General features: G+C 48.8%; 2 protein-coding genes across 3 annotated transcripts in view; one reads left to right on the forward strand and one right to left on the reverse strand.

The window, feature by feature from the left end:
- The window catches only part of cv-c (crossveinless c), a 92,571-nt gene that overhangs the window by 20,460 nt on the left and 46,667 nt on the right, over positions 1-25,444 (reverse strand). For both annotated transcript variants that reach the window (XM_033377033.1, XM_033377034.1), the window contains 3 exons: positions 21,716-23,097; positions 16,054-16,973; positions 4,066-4,653 (listed from right to left, as the gene is read on the reverse strand). In XM_033377033.1, coding sequence (XP_033232924.1) covers positions 4,066-4,653; positions 16,054-16,973; positions 21,716-23,072 — 2,865 coding nt within the window. In that variant the 5' untranslated portion in view covers positions 23,073-23,097. The remainder of the gene's footprint in view (positions 1-4,065; positions 4,654-16,053; positions 16,974-21,715; positions 23,098-25,444) is intronic.
- On the forward strand, positions 6,477-10,574 carry natalisin. The gene is made up of 3 exons (XM_001358931.5): positions 6,477-7,281; positions 8,992-9,380; positions 9,442-10,574. Exons 1-3 carry the CDS (start codon positions 6,680-6,682, stop codon positions 10,377-10,379), a joined length of 1,929 nt encoding a protein of 642 aa, XP_001358968.4. The 5' UTR covers positions 6,477-6,679; the 3' UTR covers positions 10,380-10,574.

Here is a 25,444-nt window from a genome sequence, read left to right on the forward strand (position 1 = left end):
ATTCGAGCGAAGGATGCGGATGCGGTAGCCAGACCAGACCAAGGATTGGATGTGTGGTGGTCCTTTGGGAATGTGACAGGACAGACACATCTGTTGCGCTGCTGTTTTCGAAATCAAATTTGTAATGCATTATGGAGCAGCAGTCTCGCCACAGAGCGAGCCCCGTGCCTGTTACGGCCATGTCTATGAATTATTAATAAAGCCTGATGGTCGGGGCCAATGCCAATTCCGATTCCGATTCCATCCAAAGCCCAACTGCGTGTTAATGAGCCGCCAACTCTCGCCGGCGGACGCATTAATTGGGCGTCCGGATCATTGTCGTTTATGGGCATGGCTACGCATCGGGCTATTTAAAGGCAGGCGGGCGCCACAGTCACAGTCCCAGTCACAGCCCCAGACACAACCGATGCCCCAGCGGATGGATCTCTCAGATCGGATCTGATTTCGACAGTTAGACAAATAAAAACTTTTACATTTTACGGCTAGTTATCAGGGCTCGAGCATCTGTCTTTCTGTAGATCGAAAGACCGATCGCTCACTCTATTAATTTAGCGATTTTATCAAAGCCAACAAAATTCTCAATTAAAGAGGGGCCCCCATTCCCCGCCATTCCCCCGAAAACCCTGTTTAACATATGTAAGCGATTCCCTCTAGGGTTTGTTGTGATTGAAAATTGAAGCATTTTATTGGTTTTGGTTTGGTTTGGTTTGGTTTGGTTGGATTGGGCTTGCTTTGGGGAGAGTAGAGTGTAAAGCAAAGAAAAATCCGAAATCAATTTTATGGCCGGGCAGTAGAACTCGATATCCGAGACGCTGACAAAAACTTATTTAAATGTCATAAAAATGTGAACATTTCCCACAACAGCAACAACGCAACAGATCTGAAGTATCGAATTGATGGAAAATAAATGAAATGTTTTCTTCGGTTAGTTAATGAAAAATGCAATAAAATGAACACAAAATGACACATAAAAAAGGGAAATAGGGGAACTGTAAATGCTCCTAATTGATCATAAAAAAAAACGCGACTCGCAAGAGATCTACAGAAAATACATACATAACTCTACATATGACTGGGGCTCTGGATGACAAATGCAATGGGCAACGCCTGAGCGTTCCACTTTTATTGATATGTGACCCAGAAAGAGTCTCCTTCTCCCCATAAAGAGATACGTACACGTACCGTACCTATATATGAGTATGAGTAAATGCACTCATAAGTACTTGATCATACACCCAACAGTATGAGAGTGTGTGTGTGTGTGTGTCAGGGCATCGCAGACTATCGCAAATCGATTGGACATGCCCCTGACTGACTCTGAGACATGGACGGGCCTCCCTGCCTGCCTGCGGTCACGCATGCGCACTGATAATAATTATCAAATCAAAACACTTAAACGCCTGCCCGGCCCATGGTCGCCTCCTTCCTGATCTGTGGCAGGGCCTCTTGGGATCCTCTTGGGATCCGTCGTGTTTGTTTGCCTTGGAGTGATTTGCAAGTTCTACTTAAGTCAAAAGTGTCGGTCTCCGTTCTCTGCGGCTCGTTGAGCTGCGTGAAAAGCTTTTTGTGTGTCGCGGTCTTTTGTCCGTGTCTGAGACTGCATCTGAGTCGGAGACCGAGTCTGGCTTGCCACATCTGTTGCAACTGCTGCATCTGCATGGTTCATCATCATTAAGCGCATTGCGTTGGCTGTGAATGCCAATGCCCCCACACACATGTACAAGATTCACTTTCGCAGAGGGAGACCCTCATAAACATGGCCACAAACTAAATTGGGGCGTTTTGGGCCTGTGCCTGGGCCTGGGCCTTGGCCTGGGTTCCACCGGGTCTGCCTCATGCAACGTCTGCTCTGCCGTGTGTTGACAGCTGCAGCCTGCCTGGGCCAAAGTGAAGTGTTCTCTGCGGATCTCGATCTGCAGGCCGCAGGGCGGCATATTGACCCAGTTCACTCTCCCTTGGCTCCTTTCGAACGCAACGCAAACTCGTGCATAAAAAATACGAGTAAAATACAACTGCTTTGCTGCTGCTTTACTTTCATTGACAGTTCTGTCCAGACGACGCTTTTGGCAAACCAGGCACGCACTTGTGCCCTCGATAAGGTTGATGTTGTCTTTGATTTATGCTGTCTTTGGTAGCTTATAAATCATTGCCCGCAGAGACTGACTGACTGACTGACTGATGGACTGAAGAGTGTATCAGACGACCACATTCTTTGCAATAATTAGCGCAGTCGGTTCAGTTCAGGATTCAGTCCTCAGCTTAAGCATTTTAATTGCTACTTTTACCTGCTGCGATTACGACAAAATATGACAGCTTCAGCCATTCCTTCAGTATTTATTCCCCGACACAATGAAATATCAGGCGCCCACATGAGGGCCGTGTGGTTGAGGCAGCCCCAAATTGTGTCAGCTATTTCTCAGGCACATGAGTTTCCTGTTAATCACCGAAAGAGAAATGCACCGGGAGGAATTGAAACTAGGAATGCGCTTTCTTCCAGAAGCATGTTTATTCCCAGAATAAAGGTAACTTTTGATGCTTCCTCCTGCAGCTTTTCAATTAATGGAAAATATCTAAGGCATATCAATAAATAGATTACATTTCGATCTGCAGCACATCGAAAAAAGGGAAATGGTAATAAAAGAAGAAATTATACGAATCTGGGCTTGGGTTTTCCTCCAACAGCATATCGATGTGGATTTAGGAACGGGTCCGCCCTACTGTCAGGCGAGTATATCGATTCGAACACTAAATATTTCGACTTTTCAGCAGCCACGCCACCAAACAATGCAGCTCCATATCTCCTCCTCCTCCCTAGTGGTGGCTTTTTGTGGGTTTTTGTAGTCGGTTTTTAGTGTTCAGTTTTCGGTGTTGATGTCGTGTTTTTCCATTGGCATGGCACGCGTTTTGAAAATTAATATTTGTCTTGTTGCGCTGCAGCTGTAGCTGCTGCCTTTTTGAGGTTTTCCACAGATAATCAGAGATCCAAAGCAGGGAGACACGAGAGGCAGAGGAAATGTATGCTAAGCATATGCAACAGCCAGAGGCAGAGACAACCCAGAGACCCAGAGACAACGACCGCAAGCACAGTGCCGTTTATGAGCAGTTTTTGGCTTATAAATGTTTTAATTAGATCTATTTGGTTTGATAAGCCGCGGAGAGACAGCTAACAAGTTGGTTAGTCTATTCGGGGCTTATGGTTTATGGTCGGGACTGCATTAAGTGGGTCATCGAGCTGGCCAAAGCACATGGGGAGGGAAAGAGTTCGTTGTGGGTTATCTGACGCTGGGGAGTCAAAAACCTCAAAACCCCAAAACTGATTGCAACAGGAAAAGTCTTTTATGGCCCAGCAGCAATCAATCTGACCAATTGTCTTTCAATAGATCGCTCTCAAGAACTGCACTAATTAGTATATTTTATTACACATTTTATGGCGATGCAAATCAAACGGGGCCCCCGAAATGCAACGCAACTGCCGGAGCACCATAAAACTTTCCGGCTGCCGTTCGACTCAGTATTCACTATTCAGTATTCAGTGTTCCGTCGTATCTACAAAGTTCAAAGTTTAACTGATTCAAGTGCCAGCCACGGAGTGACGACTGTCTATCAGCGCTCTCTGGCCCCCAGTTGATGCCCCAGAACTCTGCCCCACAACCCTACCTTCTCTGAGACTGCTTGCTGCCCATAAATTTCACGCGCTTCAGTTGCGCATCCGGCCCTGCAGATGGATGGATGGATGGATGGATGGATGGAACATATGGCACTTCTTGAGAGAACATTCCTACTCTTTCGGCATTCGTGTGGCAGGGGCAGCTGCGTGTGGGCCCCCCCAAAATTCCAGTGTGTGTGTGTTTGTGTCTATGTGTTGACAACATTGTTGGGATTCAGATTAAATGCCTTGGTCTTAAGCGCATTTTATCTAACCTACATTCATAAAATATGCTTCGCTGTTGGCTGTTTGCTATGTTGCATGTCGAAACATCATGCCAGAGATTACGAGGGAATTTCAGCGACTCCGAGATTAGGAAATCTCAGCCCGAAAGACGAGTACTCGTATGATGGACTTACATGCTTCTCCGGTTTCAAGACAAGTCCGTTCTGCTGCTGCTGTTGCTGTTGCTGCTGCTGGTGCTGTTCCATGATGGATGAGCCCTTGCCAAAGCGACTCTGGATGGCCGCCGATGCTGCTGCTGACAGCAACATAGGCGCTGTCCTGGCCGTGGGCGAGTGGTGGTTGGAGGGGGCCGATCCGGAGCTGGAGGCAGCTAGGGCAGCCAGATGCGGTGGCAGCTTATCGCCGGCCATCAGGCTGTCCAGATCACGTAGAAATTTGAAGGCCCAAATGTTGACATCCTCGACCTGGGCAGGTGGAGCAGCGGCAGCGCCAGAGGAGGTGGTGCTGGCGCTGTGTCCACCGTGCGGCGGCGGCGACAATGCCCTTAGTTTAGTTGTCACTGGTTTGGTGGATGTTGCGGATGCTCCTTTTCCTGTGGTGCAGTGGGTTGCTGTGGTGCTGCTGCTGTCAAAGCCGCTATCTGATTCCGTGGAACGAGACAATTCATCAAGCGGCATGCCGGTGGATGCCTCCAGTTGCTCGCGGAGCTGCTGCTCGAGGCGCTGGACCTTGCGCAGCTCGAAGACCTCATTGATTTCCCGCTGCAATTAGAATAGAAGTTGTTAGCCACAGTCACAATAAATTCTGAGCCTTGGCCGAGATTAGGTTTTGATTAGCACTCTAATTGCGTGCATATATCAAGGCAGTGGTCTATTAATCGCGAGAGGCCCAAGGCGCCAGCCCCAGCCCCAGCATCAGCGCCAGTTCCTCTCCTAATGGGCCCAGACTATGATGTATGTTTGCTTAATTTGCCCCGCAAACAGTTGCAAGTTGGCAGAGAGCAGAGAGCAGAAGAGAGAAAAGAAAGCCTAGGACACGACCCAGCATTTCTCACACACAGCAGAGACACAGCAGAGACATGGGCACAATCAAAGACAAATAAATTAGAACACGACCGCAAAGGCAACGGCAGAGGCAGAGGCAGAGGAGAGTCGACCAGAAAGCCAGAAAGGTTTTTCCAGCTTCAGCAACAGAAAACTGCAGCCACGAACTGCAGCCAGACATAGACCCAAGCCAGACAACAGCAACACGACTTGCAGCAGCAGCGGCAGCAACATGAGGCACAGTCTCTGTTGCTCTGTTCCAACAAATGCAAATAAATTGAAATGAAGCAATTTGTTAGCCAGATTAAAGCAAGCCAAAGCAAAGGGAGAGAACACAGGGCGCACAACACAGTCTCCAAAGAAGATCAGACAGATGGGCCCACAGGGCTAACAAAGTCAGCGAATTACTTAATTAAAAATCGTGGCCAAAGACCAGCAGAGCAGAACCAGAACTGGCCCAGACGACTGCGAGTCTTGGCCAGGTCCAGACCCAGACCCAGACCCAGACCTATACCCAGGCCCAGGCCCAGGCCGAGTGACATTAATAACGTGCAGTGCTCATTACTCAACAATTGTGTTTGCCTTTCTTTCTTTTATGTGCTGCTGCTGCTGGTGGTGTGGCTGTGGCTGTGGCTGTTGCTGCCGCGGGACATGCAACAGGGCGCAGGGCAGCAACAGGCAGCCCTTGGCAACCCTTGCCACAGACAAATGCGATCGAACATTAGCAGGCAATAAATTCTCGAAGGTAGCAGCCCCCCATCTATTGCTTCTGGGGGCATGAAAGAAAGCGCCGCTCTGGCAGCTGCCTCCGCCTGTGGCAGCCACTGCTGCTGCCACTGCTGTGATTGTATCGCTGGCTGGGAATGTTTTGGCAGAGTTGTTGCCTCATTTGTCGTACGGTGCGAGAAGGTTTCTAGCTAATTTGTGAAGCGGCATCAGGTCAAAGGTTGAACAAACACAGCCGGACAGCCAATCGACATAGGAAACAAGAAGGAGACGGCTCGATAGAATAGATAGAACGAAGCTATCAATACGCTTGCAGGTGGATGGAAATCATAGCAGCCTTATGACAAGAGTATCTCCAATAAACCATCATAGGCTAGAGAACGCTTTTATCTGTAGATTATATGTTATATTCTCCGCAAGGGTATACAGACGATGTACAATAGCGAAAATTGAGGCAATACTCGTGGACGAGTGGCAGAAATATGACTTGTGAAAAGTCATCCAGAGCTCGGGGACATTTCACGTGGGCTACAGATTTCCCAGTTCGACAAAATTCCGTCAGTACAATGCAATTTCGTTTTATTAATTTCATGCTACGACGCGCTGGATAAACAATGGCCATTGGCCATTGGCCAGTGCTTCACTCCCAGACGCATGTGTGGGACCAAGGGTCCGTCCACAGCCGAGCAGGTCCATCCAGCTCCAGGTTCAGGTCCAGCAGGCGTATTCCCAAAACTCCAATCCGCTCCGCAGGCAGCCGTTCCTGCCACATCTTGGCTATAAAAAGCAAGACTGCTTGGCAGCAACTTTCAGTTTCAGTTTTCTAAGAGCCAAACGCGCAGCGGTCGCCCGCCGCTTCAAAGGGAAGCCCGACAATCCGAGCCAAAGACAAAAGTAAAATTGGAACAGCAGCCTCGATCCCCCAAACCGAGGGACAGAGGTAAGGAGGATCGACTGGAGCAGCAGGGTCCAGAGGACACGGACACAGGCTGGGGCAGGAACGCAGACGGCAGACAGCATGAGACTCACGCTCGCCTGGCTCAGCGTCTGCCTGGCGATTTATTGCGGCGGCGGCCACAGCCACAGCCACGGCCACAGCCACGGCCACGGCAATGTGGTCCTATCTTTGCCACCATCGCTTATCGCCATGGCCACGGAGGCGGCGGCCTTGAGGCTGCAACAGCAGCACCAGCCACAGCAGCCGCGCTGGAAAAAGGATGCACGCGTCCTGTTTGACAGCGGCAACGATGCACTGCGCGATATGCTCCAGAGGCAGGCGGCTGCCTCGGCGGCTGGGAAGTTCAGTCTGCCCCACCACGACCACGACAACGACCACGACAACGCAGCGCAGCTGGATGGGGATGGGGATGCAGATGTGGAGCAGCAACCGCAAGCCGCGGATTTTAATCGAAAAGTTTTGCGCGAGGTAGATGATTTAGGGGCACAGACCAGGCTGCGGCAGCAATCAGCGGCGCAGGAAATTGCACCACTGCAACGGGGCATGCTGGGCCTTAACCATGCGTCCACGCCCCACCGATACTGGGCCAGTCGGTGCCAGGGTCGCCTGGGCCCCTCCGCCAAGTGTCCGCAGGAGTACTATCGCGCCATGATGGCCGCCAGGTAAGCGGCAGCCCCTCCCAAGGATGTGGGTGGGTGGCAATCGGGGCTATTAGGCCGGGATTCTGCTCAGGAGCTCGCGGGGTTCAAGGTTGCTCAGGAAGGAAAGTCGAAAATTCGACAAGTCGAGGCGAGAAAGTTTCGCGCCTCGTTTCCGCTTCACATGTGAAACCAATTTATCAGCGAGTCTGTCTCGGGGTTCCCTCTGAGGTTCACAGATTTAATGTTTAACCCTTTTAAAGGCGCCAGGTTTTGCCGAAAAAAAAACTGCCAGCAACAGAAACAGCAACAAATCGTCGACAATTTGGCTGTCGGCCAGAAACACGCAAAACCAATTAATGGGCGTGAAAAAATCAGTAGAGTACAACGATTGCAGTTTTGTTTCAAGTCTCTCAGCCAAAGACGACTCCTACTCCTCTCCCTGCCCCTCTGCCTGACTCCAGAGCGGGTCTGAAGACTCCTCCGTTGGAGCCTCGTATGTTGATTTATTTTATAAAATAACAACTGTCAGCAAATTCATTGCCCCGCAACGAATCGAAACGAAATCGAAACGAAAACTGCATTACGAGTTTCACTTTTCATTTCGGCCGAAGAGAGGAGCTCCCCCAGACAGGCAGGCCAGAGACCAGATCCCCCCACCCCCACTAGAAGTGAGAAATCTTTCAACTTTTATTCAATATTCAATACTCTGCAGTGGACATTATGATTTTAACAACAGAGAAGGTGGGAAATGAATATGAGTAAAGCGGACTGCAGATCTGTCCCTCATTTTTCATGAGCTAATTTTAATGGATATAATTCTTAGGACGTTTCCATCGATTATTCCCCAAGGGTATCTTAGGCTTCGACTCTCAAGGCAGGTCTTTCTTTCCTTCTTTCTTCTTTTATTTATACACATAAATATTTCTCCTTTCTTCTGAGGCGGTATGTAATTTGTGTGTTTAATTTCTGGAAATATTATCTTGTGTTGAAAAATTATTGGGCGCTGCTATTAAATTCGAATTAATCATTTCTTGTATGTTTTCCTTCTCGACATACCCTGCCTTATTTCTCTTTTGTTTATTTGTTAAATGTTTGATTAATTGTCGGCCAATGCACAGGCCCGCATCGGCATGGGCTTTCCTTTCAGTTTCAGTGGTCTTATATTTTGTTCGCTTAATTTGTAATTTTACACAGTAATTTCGATGGAATTGCCTCAAATTGACTTTTGATTGAATTGGATGAGCCCTGACAGCGCGGATAAACGAAGAGTTTAGGCGCTAATTCTTTGTGGCAGCTCAAGGGAGAATGGGTTTCTGGGTCAGACATTTGAGTGGCTGCCATTGTCATTGGTCGGTCCCAGTCGGTCCCAGGCGGTCCCGGCTCCAACCCACGTCCCTGAAGATGTTCATCAATTTGGTGTCATCGTGTCTTTGGGTTGTGGGAGCCAGTCAGTCAGCCAGTGGCAGTGGAGGAGAAACTCCAGTGAAGATGGTCTGTCGTCGGGACGGGGCTCTCACATGTAACTGAAACCCATGGAGAAGCATGGAGAGCGGCCCGGCCCACGCTCATCAGGCAAGAGAAATGTGTACAAAGAAATGATACTGCTCCTTATGCCCGACACATTGTGCAACAAATGATGGGGCATTCATCTCGAAATAGACAGGCCAGATATAGAATATCTATATTAACTCGCATCTCCATGCCCATTCCCATTCCCCTTTCATTCAAAAGAAACAAAGATGCCATGGCTCGTCTCCACATGCAGCTGAGCTCGATGCAGGACTCTGATTCATCCGCCTCTGATAATAGTAATGATGATGATGACCTGCTGCTGGACCCCACCGACGATGAGGAGGAGAACAGCAGCAACGAGGTCTTTATGCTGCTCACCGGGGAACAGGATCTCATCAAGTTCCTGCACTGGGCCATGCAGCTGCTGTATCCCTTCGAGCGACCCGAGGGCAATCGGAGCGATAGCCCAGCTGAACACTATCATCCGGGGATGTTCCTCTGGAAGAAGCTCAACCTGTCGGGACACCTGGAGCCGCCACTGATTGTGGACGAGCCGCAGTTCGTTCTTGTGCGGCGCGAGAAGCTCCTAGATGGCTATCACTTGGGCGGTGAGTGCTCGGGGCTTAGAATCTGTCATAATTCTCACTCACTCCCATTGGGCTCTTTCAGATGAGACGACCAACGAGGACGATCCCTTTATACCACCACGCGGAAGGAAGCACAACAGCCCAGATTTAAATGCTCTATTCAATCGGTTTGAGACCTTTGTGCCGAATCGCGGCAGGCGCGACAAGGTCAAGGATCTGTTCAAGTACGACGATCTGTTCTTTCCGAATCGCGGCAAAAAGCATCGCAGCATTTTCCAGCTGGACGATCCCTTCTTTCCGAATCGCGGCAAAAAGCTGCAGCTCCGGGATCTTTACAAGATTGACGATCCATTCTTTCCGAATCGCGGCAAGCGGCACTTGACAGGATCCACCAAGACACCACCCCCCTCTGGTCTGTGGGGAAAACTGTTGCAGCAGCAGCAGCAGCAGGAGAGAAAATTGCCAGATGACAGCGACAACTGGCCGCAAAGAATGTCAACGCATAAAATTAATGGTTACGATCAATCAGTCAAGCCATCAATGTCACAAGTGGAGGATGCTGCTACTCTAGCATCCAGAGCCAGAGCCAGAACTACTCCGACTGCGACTGCGACTGCAGCTGAGGGCGCTCAATGGCGACGTCTGGCCAGGGGCCTGCTCCAGCCTGCTAATAGATTACACTCGACAAGATCAATGTCAGCAAATTTACAACAGCCAGAGCTGGGGATGGAGATGGAACAATTGGTGCCACATTTGCCGCTGCAGCAGCAGAGCAGCGTCCACTTCATTGGCAATCCAATCATGCCCCGGCAGCAGGTGAAACCATCCTGGCTGGGATCGGAATCGGGATCGGCATCGGGATCACTGCACCGTTTCAGGCGATCTCTTCGGCCCGATAATGCCCCCGAGACACAATTAACACGTTCAACCAATGCTAATCCTCAGAAGATCGACTCTGGCTCTGACTCTGATGCGGAGTGGGACTGGGACACTGATGATGCCAATTGGAGCGACATTTAAATGCCAGCGATCGGTTTCTGGTTTCTGGTTTTCGGTTTTAGGTTTTTTAGTTTCGGTTTCCGAGCAGCTTCCTTGGGGGCGCATACACTCGATTATGCCTGATTGTAGATCGATGGGTCAGCAGGAACGGGCCGCAATGTAGAACGAACTATAGCACACCGCACGAAATAAAGTAAATGCAATTGAAAAACGAAACAGAACGAAGGCCACTACGGGGAGGAGATCGCTTGCCTCGCCCTTGGGGCAGAGCCTTTCTAGAATTGTGCTGCGATGAAGGTCTCCATGCCCTTGGGAATGGGGTATGCGGTATGGGGTATGCGATGTGGTTGTTCCTTCAAGTAATTCCTATTTTAATTGTATTCATTGGTTAATTTATCGCTAAATGCAATCAGCATTGTGCCCAAGCTGCAAGCTGCAAGGTCTAGAGTGTCTAGACTTGGACCCAACACAGCTGCCAATGTTGCAGACAGCCGGGCGTGGCACGCAGTTGATGCCACAACAGCGATATGTCCGCTCTCTGTAAGATATGCAGGCTGATCAAGAACAATATACAACCAACAACCAACAATCAGGGGCAACAACCACGACGACTGCTGTGGCGACTGTGACTGGAACTGGAAGTGGAACTGCAAAGGTCAGGCCATGTAATCCCCAAAACGCACATCAATCACGCGACTCTTGGGCTTATTAGCCAGCATTGAACCTTAAATATCAGAGCACGGTAGTGGGAAATGGGGAATGGGTAAAAATAAACAGAAATACATCAATTTTTTAAGCCGAAGCCGAAGCCGCCGCTGCTGTTACAACAGCAAAACTGAAATTTTCCACTTCAACTGATTTCTGACATTGACATTGACCAAAAATCGACATCAACGTCCAAATATTTGGTGAGCCACAAAGTCTACGGGCCCAGACTCTGGTCGAGACCCAGACCGAGACCCCTAGCAGCTCTTTGTTTTGTACAAATGACCATTGAAGGTCATGCCAGCCAAAGCCGCAGCCGCAGTCGCAACCGAAGCCAAAGCAGGCAGCAACAAATTGGTTAAATAATACTCTCCTCCACTCCACTCCACAGCATCAGAGCATCAGCATCAGAAATACTCGTACTGGAAAAAACACTGAAAAATGTTAAGCAGATGCGCGTCATCGTTTGGGGTTCAAGTTTTTGGATTTTGGTAGCTTGACGTTTGCGATCAGACCAAAATCTTATGAAGATCATTATAATTTCAATGGCACTCCACACTCCACGGTCCACAGTCCACAGTCCGCAGTCAGAGGCAGCCTTAGCTGTATCGCATGAGTGTGTATGCAGCATATGTACTATACTACAAGTACTCGTATACCTATGTTTGGTTAGAAGAATGAATGCAGCAGCAGCAGCAGCAGCAGAGCACATATATAGAGAGTCCATACATAATACTATTCAACTCTCCTCCGCCGGGCATCGTGGCAATGACACTTGAAGTGGTCGGTCAGCCGGTTAAGAGGCTCACCTCACGTGCAGCTTTCATAGGGAGTACGGGTGGGTACCCTACCTTTTGAGTTGGGTAAGCTTAGAGCCCTAAGCAGCTGTGACAGCTTCAGAAGAAATCTCACAGAAGCATTAACCTTTCCTTTGACATACACTACACTGATCCAAAATGAATGCTTACATCATTTTGATAGTGGTATGGTAAAGCATTTCCGTCTCTTCATCATGGCATCGGATTGGGGGATAGGGGGCCCGGAGTTGATAACTCTCACTGGCCATAACCTTTCGCCAAAAAACTGTGCAAAAACTTATGTCAAAGCCGGACAAAAACTTATGGCACCACACAGGCAGGTCTATTGAGCCAAATGTGTCAAGACTGAAGATTGTACAAATTAAATTTCATTGGCTTTGCGCTTTCAAAACTTCAAGTCCAAGACCGAGACCAAGACCATGAGTGGGACTGGCTCTGGCTCTGGCGGATACTTTGTGTCACTTTTGGCCTGCCTGACATTTGGCCAACAGAAAAGAAAAAGAAAGTCCAGTCTGAGTTCCCCAATTGAGCTCCAGCATCACAGCAGCAAATTGGCTCAATTTTTGTTGCAACTTTGGTTGTGGCAACTGATTTGCTTGTCGGGAAATATCAACGCATTGTCAGCGATCCCAATGCCGTTGACAACATGCAACATGCAATGGGGTAACGGGCTTGCAACATTGCAACTGTTGTAACTGTTGCAACTGCTGCAATTGTAACGCGATCAGCATGAGTAGCTGGCAGCCTTTGACAGCGGCTTAATTGCTGTCTGCAATTATGATTGTTGCCGGGATAGAAGCTTCGCTCCAGGAGCAGGAGCAGGAGCAGGAGCTTCACTTTCGTTTGATTTGTGGCCAAAAGAGCCAACCGCTTGCTTGAACTGCTTTCTGACTCCATTTGGCGTCTGAAGTTTCTAGTTAGCTGTCGTCGTCCCAGTAGTTGTCGTTGTCGTTGTTGATTTGGCCGTCTTTGTCTGGTGGGAGAGCAACTCCTGGTTGACAAAAATAGTAACGTGCAGGCAGGCGCTGCCTTTTATTGCCATTTGTTTTTTGCCATGGCTGTGCTGTGCTGTGCTGTGTGTTGCCGTTTTGCCATTTGACGTTGACAAAAAAACGTCATTTGCAAATTGGGCAAAGACAACTTTCTCTAGGCAGCAGCTGCGCAGGCGCACTCTCGCAGTCGCAGTTGCAGTCCCAGGCGCAGTCGCAGCCGCAGTCGCACTCGCAAAGTGACAGTCATTGCATAAAACTATATAGATAAACCAAAGGCAAGTCGTCGCCCACATTCATTAACAGCATTCGCATAATTGGCTGCGGCAGATATTTCGTGGGTTCAGTGAACCACAACAGGCAGCACCCAGCATCCCATCCGAAGACAGAAGACAATCCCTGGGCGCAGCCTGAGTCGAGTGGCTTATTGGGCCGCCTTACGTCTCAATTTTCCATCGCCACTTTGTCAATATCTATAATTAAAATCATTTGAGAACACACGCAAACCCCTGGATCGCTGGATCGCTGGCTCGCTGCTGGCCTCTGCCTCTGCCGATTTATCAGATTTTTCGAATGGCAAAAAGGCTATACTTATGGATATATACATACATACATATATATACTCGCATTCGACGTTGAAAGCTTGATTGATGCATTAAGCTTATACAGCCATAACCACTAGCCAAAACCCAAACCCAGCCGCGTCCCCCACCCACCGACTGGGGGCAGACGACGTTGACGAGAGCCAATTAATGGCTGCTTAAACGGGAAAAACTCTCTGGCAGTGGCAGTGTGGCCATGTAAAATTATGGAAAATCTGTGCAAACGCGACCGGGAGCAAGCGCTAATTGAGGCAGGAAGCGTTGCGAGGAAAAACGAGTTGCCATCGCCTGTCATATCGCATCTGGTCCGAAAAGCTGCTGGCCAGCACCAGCACTAGGCTTTGGCCCACGAAATGGGTCAGCCAGTGATTACCCGACGTTGTCGTTGTCGTTGTCGCTCTGTCGCTGAAGCCGTCGCCGTCGCCGTCGCCGACGCCGCCTCCACTAACGCATTTCATAACTAGGCAAATTAAGCCTAAGGCCAACAACACAAGCGACAAGCGTCTTAGCCCCGTCTTAGCGGGTAACGGCAATTTCCAGCCCAAAAGCGCTGCACTATTTGTCATAATAAATGTGCACAAAGGAGGTGTACACGTACACCTCCTCCTTCTTTCCGAAGAAAGCAGAGAGACCGGAGACCGAAAACAGTGTGGGCAGCGCTGTGACACATTTTGTCATCATTAGGCACAGTTGCCGGCTAATAATTTCAATTTAGCCAAAAAATTAGTTGTATTGTAGGATAGGGTGCGGGAAAGGAGGGGAAAAATATGTAAAAAGAGCGTTAATAGCCGCATAGGCCTACAGCCCACGCCAAGAAAAAAGAAAAACCATCACCAAATTCGAACCAAAGTGGAACCAAAACATTCAACGACTGCTGGGCGGGACTGGGGCTGGGCCATTGAATGGGTGTTGAGGTGATGACACTGATTATAAAATGCTGTATGCGCCATGGCTCTATGCTCCATGCCCCTCACTGGAATGGAAATGCCATATAAAAACTCCAAGCTAATCGCCTTGCTCCGATTTTGTGCTGCGAAAAACGCCATGGCGATTGCAGTGCAATTTGTGGGGTGCTTCATTTGTAACGGTATACGAAGATGATAATAAAATAGTCACAATTATCTTATCGGAAAATGGAAAAATGTTATGCAAATCGAAGCTACACTGGTACGTAAATGACTTGTACTGATACTCTGTTACGGGGGAAGTGTTCATAGAGCGCGGAAAATACAGAAAATATTAAATAATTGTGAAAAATAAATATATACTACAAAACGTTGCGGACATGATTCATAGCCATCTTTGGGTCATTCATAATGGATATCGAAAATGGTATCAATCAGGTGGAACATGCGAACAAATCCAACAATATAACGAATATGTGTGAGTGAGCAAGTTGCACTTGTGTAAGTCTCAATCACAAGACGCACGAGATGAACGAAGTCAACAACGACAATTGGAACGGAGACAAGCACATTCCATTCCGCTCATCCGAAAGTGCTGATGATTGTTGATCGAATTGTTCTGGCTGTTATTCCCACCTTCCTCGTACCCCTTTTTAGGGATGTGGAACTAAACGGTTTCACAATGAAATTCACATGGAGCTGAACGAACCCATTGCAGAAATGTGTTATCAAAAGGGGGGAAGGCCCAAGCGCTTTGGGCGCGACCCACACACGTTTTCTCGACCACCGACCGACCACAAGAACCATAAACGCCAACAAACAGCGCGCGTGCGTGCGTGCCGTGCTTCCGCCTGGATGATGGGCCCCAGCCCATGCCTCTGCCTCTGCCTCTGCCCTGGCGACGAATAAACAACACCAAATAATACAGCAGCAGAGGCTCAAGGAAAATTCATGCGAAACAGTTATAAAAAAAGACAAAAAGAGGAAGAAAAGCGAAGAAGGAAAAGCCAAAGCTGAGGCCGTTGACGCTGCCGCCTGACGCTGACGCTGACGATGTTGCCGTCATCGTTGATGTGTATGTGTAATATTGCGCTTTCCGGTACAGAAACATAAAATTTTATGTCTACGAAGCTGACGACAACTCTAACGACAGCCGCAACATCAACTGGAGAGAGGGGCAGCACAGAAAGTCGGGCGTGCAACACTTCGTATGCGTTACATATTACAGCCCCCTACCCGCCACCGACCACTGTCCCGACCGTCCCGAGTTAACACATTTTTCTGTCACGCAAAATAATCATTTGCAAAATCACGCCGTGCTGACAGGCAGTGGCAGGGGTACGTTGCCAGGAGGTGGAGGAGGAGGAGGAGGAGCAGGGCGGAACTGAAAGAAAGACCCGGCAACGGGAATGGGAATGGGGACTGGGACTGCGCTGGGGCTGTGGCCCCGTCGATTGTGTGTGCGTGTTGGGCACACTAACTGCCGGTTATTATCATGTGAAAATGTATGAAATTGAATAATGTCATTCAGCACACTGGGACGGACACGGACACCCTCCCTATGCGAGTACACAAAATGGTTTGCTTCTAATGCGAAAATTAAACAACATGGGAACGGATGAGGGAAATATTTCCCACAAAGAGTATGGAGCCCCTCCCTTATGCCCAACACTCACCTTGACACGCTCCAGATATTCCTGCAATGCCCCATACGGATCATCGCCATCCACATCCATCAGGTCGAGACTGTGCGCCAAGTCCAGATTGTCCAATGCGGCCAATTTGGACTCGGCCTTATCGACAAATTGCAGCTTATGATGCCCCTGATGCAAAGTGTTACCCGTGGAGGCCAGTGTGGCAACGGGCGCCGCCTGGCTTAAGAATTTCTTATCAGCTGTCATGGTGTTGGATGGAGTTGCTCCTGTTGTGGCTGTGGCTGCTGCTGCTGCTGTTGCTGTTGCTGCGGCTGTGGCACTGCTTCCGTATTGGCGAGTGCGAGGCATGGTTGCACAACCGGTGCTAAAAACGCTTGCAGCAGCTGGCACAAATGTGGATGTGGCTGTGGCTGTGGATGTGGCTGCTGATGTGGCAGATGAAGTTGCGGCCATCGTCTTGCCATCAACGTCTCCTCCGCTGGCCGCCGCATCACTTAATCCCGATTTGTAGCGCGTCGCGTCAGTGGCGATAGCCGACGTGCGGCCTGACGTTGTACTACCTCCTCCAGCTCCTTCTTGTGTTGCACTTTTTGCTGCTCCCTCTGTTGCACCACTGGCTACTCCTTCTCCTCCTGTTGTTGCATCTTCTCTTACTCCTCCTGCTGTTGCTGTTGCTGTTGCCGTTGCCGGCGGCGTCGTCGCCTTGCCGTTGATAAGCGTTTGATGTTGGAGGTTCCTGTTGTTGCTGCTACTGCTCTGGCTTTGGCTCTGGCTCTGGCTCTGGTTGTGGCTGCCACTGCTAATTGCACTTTTCACATCGCTTGTCATGTTGTTTTGATTTGTATTGCCATTGCCACTTCCATTGCACTGCATTTGAGTTAACTTCTTGACTTTGTCATGATGCCGCGCCGCCGTGGCTCCACCAATCTGCTGTGACGACTCTGCAAACAAAAGAGAGTACAGTAGAGAGGATATGTTTAATTTCATCCAAACGTATATTTTGCTCAGCCAAGAGTCGCATAAAGTTGTCATTGTCGCTGTCTGCAACATGCCGCAAAGGCGCACCCAGCCAGACCCGTGAACATACACAACATATTCATAATTTCCCAATGGCTTTGTCGCCTGTGTGAAAAATGAAAATGAAAATGAAAAATTTCAACCGAAATGCACCGAAAACACGCTGCAACATGTGGCTGCTGCCTGCATTTCGGGGTTGGGCCACTGTGCGACTGTGCTTAAGCCAAATGCGCGAAAATTTCTGCGCTAATCGCCTCAAATTGTCCGCCAAATGTGTGCCATTTAAATTGTCATAAATTTTGCAATGTTTCCCGTCCCGTCCCGGCTCGGACCGTCCCGTACATGGTGCCGACTCCAGTCTTTTATTCGGCATCTGTGGCAATGTGGCACTGTGGCTCTGTGGCTCTGTGGCTTTAATTAATTTCGGACTGGCGCAAAAAAATGGCCGGCAATTATTTACATATTCGAATTTATGGCTCACACTACTTAACCATGCCCTGGAATGGCTCCAATTATTTATCTTCAGTTCTATTATACTCGCATGTGGGGAGCTGCTGGAATCACGCCCCACAAATGTGTGTCGCCGCAGATTTATGTGCCTGTCGATGGGCTGCTCGAATGGAGCAGCAGTCGGAAATATGTCAAACGGATGGTCGTAGAATGTCAGTCGTTTGTCTTTTTGGGTTGATTCACAACGGAAACGGGGATTGAATGCTCACTTTTATGTGTCAACTAATTGTTATTGACTAGGCAAAAGTTCACAGATCTATAAATACACCGATGGAGCGCTCTTCCCACACCCGAAGTACTCCTTCAGAACTTCTTCCTACTCTTTCTAGAAATAATGGACCCCTTCTTGCAGTTCTTATCCGCATCGCTTAGCACAATTCCCCCTGCAGCCCACATGTCTGGGCCTCAATTCACAGTAAATCGATTTGAAATTCGCATAGGGGCGAAAGGTTATATGAACTTTTGTCAAAGACAAGAATTTGGAAATCGAATGCCGGCCGGCATGTCTCTGGCTCTGGGTCTATATACGAATACTCGTATCGCTACCCCCGTCCCCTGTCTTCTGTCTGTGCTTCTGGGGCAAGTAAAACGGTTAAAGAGTTTTCTGTGTCCGCTGGCTGTTGTTGATTTTATAGGTACGATTTTATTTCTGTGTGTTTTTTCTTATTTTTTATGGCGCATGCGTGCGTTCGATTGAGTTTTTTGATTAAAATGTCGCCGCCACCGTCGCTGTCGCGGCTGCTGCTGTCGCGACTTGGACTTGGCGACAGGCAAAGGCAAAAGCCAACAGCAAGGGGTCTCTACGCCAGGCTCTCTCTCTCTGTCATTCCAGCTCCGACTTCAACTCCAAATCCAAATCCAACTCTGACTCCGAGTCTGCTTCTGCTGGTCAGAGACGTTGGCATTTAAAAATTCTGAATCGCATGCGTTACACAACGGCCCGTGGCGAGCTCGTAAATCAGCAGTGCAAACGAGTCAGTCAGTCGAAGACGGAGGGCCTCAGAGACAGACCAAACAGCCAGACAGACAGACAGTTGGCAACATTTTATGGGGGTCTCTGGCGGAGGCAGAGGCAGAGGCAGGGGCAGAGAGCAGTGTCAGAGGGTGGGTTGAGAGAGCGCTACGCTGCCCCGGCAATTGATCGTTTTGAGGCGATTGGCAGGCCGCCAGGCCAGGCCTGGCCAGATCGAAACCGAGACCCAGGCCCACACTCGGCTGCAAAGTTGTCTTCTTCTGCCATTTTGGCTGCATTTCAATTGTGCAAAGCTAACGGTACATTAGGGACACCATTAGCACCGTGTGGGAGACGCGTTGAAAGTTCATGGGAGGTCTTTCTTCCCTTCCTTCTTAATACCCTTGGAGAGTGTTATTTGATTTGGGAAAACTCTTTTTTGAAACTGTCATAGAAGATCAAGAAAGGATATTTGGATTTGGGAATACTCTTTCTTATACATATGTAGCTATCATAGAAAGAATGGACCTGCGGGCGTATCAAACGCTTCGGGCTTTCATGTTTTTACTGTCCCGTTGTGTGCTGTTTTTATTTAAGCCAATTTAGCTTCCATTTGGCCAACTAATTAGCAGGAAAGTAGGGGTAAAAGGGGTAGCCGGGGACGGAAATAAGTTACGCGGCCTTTGTTCTATTTGATGATTGACTTGACCAAAAGTTCTTTATTCAGAGACAAACCCCGAAAAACAGAGAGAGAGAGCGAGAAAACCAAACAAAATAAAAAACATTCGTACGTAAGTAGTTTGCTTATTTGCTTGGAATAAAATTGTTTGCTGGGGTGTGTCCGCTGCTAAATGGCCACTGTCCGTCCCCCGTCCCACGTCCCACTCTGATCAGTCTGTATGTGCGTGAGTGTGTTTTTTGAGGCTGATTGATTCGCTCGCTGAGGTCACCTCAACGTGATTAATTGCCGATTGCGAATGACTGGGCTAGCGAGAGAGAAGTGTCACCGAAGGGAGGGGAGGAGTACACAAATACAGAAACGGATACAGATACAGTTCCCCACTTGAGATTGCGAGGGTTGTCTGACGCATACTCGTGCACAGTGAAAAGCTCTCATAGAAAGTCTTGGCCAATATTTGCTTGCAAAATGCAGGCCGGCCGCCTTCTGCCGAGACCTACCTCAATGCAACTCTCTGGGCAGCTGGGCTTATATCAACAGCCAGCACGGCGGACCAGGCTAAATAAGTAAATAGGAGGCAGAGGTGAGCACAGAACAGCACAGCAGAAGCTGTCGCGGATGGGGCAGGGAGCGGAGATGGAGCTGGGACTGGGGCTGGGGCCGGGGCCAAATGGAATGGCTGGACACGCAAGACGATTAGCAGGGCATTCTCTGAGATCTTTGAGCTGGTCCCCTGAGCTGACGTGTGTCGGCTCGGGACAACGTCTTCGTCATGCTGATCAACACAGATCAGAGGCGCCCCGAGACGCCGCCTTCTTTAGCTCAGTGCTCAGCTTCCTTCTACCTTCCCCCCCACTGCCTATTCTGCAATGTCTTTAGCTCCATTTCACGTCATCCCACAAAAGGGCAGGGCCTGGAGATCTCTGAGACTCTGGCGGCTTTCAAGCCTCATTTGCCTATCAAAATGATATAATACGCACTCATGACGTCGATGGCGATGTTGATGGCGATGGCTCTGTGTGTACGTGTTTCCTGTTTCTCTTTCTGTATTGTGTTTTGTGTTTTGTGCTTTCTGCCTTTTGTGCAAATCTCTGCTGCACAACCGCCGCCTGCGGGTGGCACTCAAGCAAGGGGCGTGTCTGGAATCAAATGGAGTGCACTCCACGCACACAGTTGGTGACAAAGCTGACCGGGGAGTGTTTTTTTTTCTTTTTTTTCTTTTTTTCGGGGCCGCAGCCTGCAGCCTGCAAGTGCGTGTGGAGTGTGGAGCGTAGAGCTGCACCCAAATGGCAATCAATTTTTTCTCTCTCTTTTTGGTTGCAGCTCCCTCGTGGCGGCATGAGACTTTTACGACTTTTCCAATTGCCCGACCTATGCGGCGACGCATTAATAATAATAGTTTTTTTAGTTTCCTCCTTTATTTATTATTAACCACAAATTCCGTGGGGCCGGAGACAGAGACACTTTCTAGAGAAGTTTTTTATGCGGCCTTAAGTGGCTTTTTATTAAACATTGCGGCATTTAATTGATTTGTAATAGATTCGACTTCGACTCTACGGGCGTGTGAGTGTCTGCCCCATGCCACACAGAGGTGTGCCAATGTGAGTGTGTCATGTTAACGGAAATCCAAGGCTCCATGTCATGCATAATTCATTCAAAACTGCAGTCGCGTCGGAGGAACACAAACACACAAAAAATATGCACACGCCCTTAACAGCCGCCCTGGCATTTCTACTCGAATATTTATATACAGAAATACACATTTCCTTCACAAACATGTTTTCCTTTTTATTCGATGTTTTTCACTGATCTTCAAGTATTTTAATAACATCAGAAATTGCCTTTAATTGGTTTTACTTAGCTTTGCCTTTGCCCAGAGGTACGTACTCAAATGATTCAGATGCCTGGCGGCGATTCATTCTCTGGCATTTTATATTTAATTTCGATCAATTTTGTACACCCTTTCAGAGGGTGTACACCGTAAGTTTGCACGGGAGAATAATTTGGATGAACTTGAAGATAGTTCAACCAAAGATTAAGAATCCCGGAGTTTCATTTGTTTCTTAGCTAAGCGTTCTATCACTATCTTAGGAACCACGAATCTGTTAGGGTATCTAAAACTTCGTTAAGTTCTTTTTGTGTTTTATTTATGTATTGTGCCTCTTAGCTGACTCGATCGGCAAACACTTATCTCTCATAACCGGAAATGACGAGGATCTGAGCTGGCCGCCAGCTCTCCTCCATTGACCTTCGTTGACTTAGCGGAGTTCTGTCATCAGTCCGCGGGATATTCCCGGGATACACCCCTTTGACACTCTATGGTGCAGATCAATTAATAACAATAAGAATAACAAGCGCTATTAACTAGCCTAATGACTGTGGGCCTGGCCGGGGCTGATTTTTCCCACGAGTACGGGTACGAGTACTCGAATGTGCAACATATCCGCCCAGGCGATCTCTGGCGACAATGCGACTTAGTTGCACAAAGCTGATTAAGCGGGAGAGCGGGAGAGCTCGAAACTTACCATTTCCTGCCGCAAAGGCGGCGATGCGCTCCCTAACCGAACGTCTGGGCTCGTCATGGGCGATGTTGTTGCTGTTGCAGATGTTGCTGCCGTTACTTTTGTTGTTGTTGTTGTTGTTGTTGTTGTTGCAGCTGTTTGGCTGCACATGTGTTGTCGGCGTCGGCATGGCCTGCGTTGAGTCATGGCTAGGACTACGCTTCACCATTGTCGTTTTGATCACAGTCTTGAGGCGGCTGGGCGTGGTCGGACGCGCTGCAATGCGGGGCTTAGGTGTTGCTGTTGCTGTTGCGGTTGTTGTTGCTGCTGTCAATGTTGCTTTATCGTTGCACAGCACTTCTGTGGCAGCACCCACAAACTCTTCTGCTGCTGCTGCTGCTGCCGCTGTTGTTGTCAGCCCACACTCGCAGGCTGTGGCAGCTAGGTCTGTTGCTGTTGCTGTTGCAGATACGTTTGCTGTTGCTGTTGCTGTCGTAATTGTCATTTTATTCTTCGACGACTTCGGTGAATCAATTTTCGAGTTGTTGCTGTTGCTGTTGGTATTGGTAGTGCTGTTCGTTTGGGGCACGTCGGCGGTGTCGGGTAATTTACAATAATTACAGCGCGGCTTGTTGTTGTTGTCGTAGCTTAGTGTATTTTCCTTATTGCTATGTTGCTGCAATTGTTGTTGCAATTGTTGTTGGTGTTGCTGTTGGTGTTGGTGTTGCTGTTGCTGTTGCAAGCTATTGCTAAGTCTTTGGGTTGGTTGTCGTTGCTGCTGCTGCTGCTGCTGCTGCTGCTGCTCATTGCCACTCTGCGGGCTCTTTGTGACAGCGCAAGTTTTAGTTGCTGCAGATAGATCGCTGCTGCTGTTGCTGTTGCTGTTGCCTTTGTGGTCCTGCCGCCATTGTTCAGACAGATTTCGTTGATTCATTAATATCAGCGCCACATTTCCGTCGTTTCTCTGGCCAGCATTGTTGTCAGGGATATCATTGGCATCGTCGTCATTACCATTACCATTACCATTATCGCAGGTATCGTAGCTATCGTAGTTATCGTAGTTATCGTAGTTGTGGCAATCGTAATCGGTGTGGCAATCTTGGCGTCGCTTGGCCGTCGTCGCCGCCGCTACATCGTGGCGTGCCACATCATCAATATAGGTAAAATCGTTATCAACGAATATATTTCTGGCATGCAGCGTATTTTTGCTGCCGCTGCTGCTCTTCGGGTGCCTCAGATCGTAGCGCCTCCGCTGCGGACAGCAGCAGAACTTGACAATGGATCGCGGCGAAGTCGGCGATAGAGTCGGCCGCGTCGGCGTCGCCGGTGTGGCAATGTCAGCCCATTTCTCGATCAATGCCAGCTCGCGAGCATTGGACATTGTCGTATGGCCATGGAGTGTTATTCTGCAATAAAACGAGAGACAAGCAAATTAATTACAATTACAACTACAACAAAAAGGGGCTGGGGGCACTGCACTGCTGTTCTGCTGTACTGCTGTACTGTTCGCCCCAGCGCGAGAGTAGCAGACAAAAATCAATTAACCACATTTCTCGACGCGTCTCGGGCCTTTCAGCCAAAACGCTTCCTCATTCCTGCGCTGGCGCTCTCTGTCTCGCTGTCTGTCCGGAGTCCGGACCATGATGGAGCTGGAGCTGGAGCTCCGCCGCTGAAAGCCGATTCGCTGCGCACATCACAAGCCACAAGCCACACGGAGAAGCAGACGCAGACGCAGAAACCAAAGCCCAGAGCCTGCAACGCGCCATCTGTGCGTCATGGTTGCAACGTGTTTTAATTGCCAACTGCTTTTCGCGCCACACTTTCCCAGCTGCTGCTGCTGCCCTGTCCCGGCCGGCATCCACTTCTAAGTGACCGCCAAAATGTTTGGGGCAGCCACTGGCACTGGCACCGGCACTGGCACCGGGCCGTGTGGCAAGCTGTCGATGCATGATTAACTGCCGCGCCATGCTGCAAACGGCAAACTGCATTTAATTGCATTCGAGAGATGCAGCCTGCCGCAGGGCACTCTCGACAGCAGGTAGCCAAATCCGCGAATTCCATATGCCGCCCACTGCCGCGCATTGTTGATTAATTTGTGGCATGCGGCTGAGAGGCACTTGGGCTGGTTCGGAACTCGACTAACTGCTACCTTATTGGCCATTGGGGTTGACCTTATCCTTGCTGGCTGGCGACCCGGCTAAAAGCTTTTTGCGCGCCGTGAAAGTTGCAACTTGGGAAAATTCCTTTCACTGCCGGGCCAGGCCTGCCTTTTGTGTGCTTTGGCCACGCCTCTTGTCAAATCTTTGACAAATTAATTTCAATTGTTTAATGCACACACACTCCATCCCGATCCCGAACCCGAACCCGAGCCCGACTTATCTTTCACTTTATCTATTGTGGGGCCAGAGTGAAAATAAATTAACAATAAATAATTTTAATTATTTCATGAAGATGTCAAATTACACACGCCCCCACGCAGAAAAGGCCAAAAGACAAAGGCAACAAACAACAGAAAAAAAACCAAGAGCCAGGCTCCATTATGAGCCTCACATCCAGCTCCCAAATGGCTGCCTTTCTGCCTGCCTGCCCCCCTGCCAGCCATGTGGCATGGACTGGGACTGGGACTGGGACTGTGGCCGGGTCGCGTCTCGCGATCTTTGCCACTTACGGGCCGGCTATTGTGGCAGCTTGTGGCACAGCTGCGCGCTCTTTGTATTTATGATTATTTTCCATTTTATTTTATTTATTAAATTTGTGTGTTTGCCCAAGCCGCCTTCCAACACCCTCCTGCGGCACTCTTTTTCGGGCAGCTCTAATAGGATTTGTTCGCAAATCTTCGGCGCTGTCCGATCTGTTGATGGCCCGACGTCATACAATTAAGCCCCGAAAGCCGCTAGTTAAATTTCACTACCAACTGTGGGACTGTTGGCTGACTGTCGGACTGTCGGACTGCCGGACTTTCGGACTGGCCCTATTTGTCGCTGGCGGGGATCACATTACACAAGTGGTGCGTCCCCTATTACCAAAGAAGCTGCCAGCAGACGGGCTACCAAACGATTTGTCAAATAGTTTAGGCCCAGAAAACTGTGGGATGTGTTTAATGAATATCCGATGAAGATGGATCAGGTGCAACGAAGTCGAGAGAGAGGCCTAAAAGACTTGGGAATACCCTGTAGACTTCCAAAGGGGTTGCAAAAGAAAGGTGCTACTTGAGGATACCTGAAAAATCTGGGAATTACAAGATGTAGACACGTCTTCCTGTAGAACACTTCTGCTTTCCATGCGGATTAAAGGGATACGATCCCCTTTTGCTTTTGCTCTCCTATCATCGTCCAGTATACCCCTTCGTATGAATTTAATCTCGGATAAAAAACGATCATAAAAGAAGCGACATCGGAAAACATAAATTTCAAATATGCCACACCGATGGGACTGTGCCCCAAAGCCTCTGCCTCTTGTTTTTTCCCCATAAATCCGAATGCGGTATATATATATATATATATATATCCACTTATATGCCTTGTGCTGTGCTTTATTTGTGTTATTGTGATTTATGGGCCTGCGCCTGCGATGCCTGTTGTTGGCTGTGTTGCTCTGTTGTCATAAAGAGTACGAAATTAATATTGAAAAGCTACTAAATCCAGACTTACGCATAAATTAAAAAGTTAAGTAGGTAGGCAGTGCCCCCAGACATGGACTATTTTTGGTACAAAGCAAAAGCAAAGCCAGAAACAGAAAACTGAAAACTGAAAA

The sequence above is a fragment of the Drosophila pseudoobscura genome, chromosome 2 (genome assembly GCF_009870125.1).
Source record: "Drosophila pseudoobscura strain MV-25-SWS-2005 chromosome 2, UCI_Dpse_MV25, whole genome shotgun sequence".
In the NCBI taxonomy this organism is placed as follows: Eukaryota; Metazoa; Arthropoda; class Insecta; order Diptera; family Drosophilidae; genus Drosophila; species Drosophila pseudoobscura.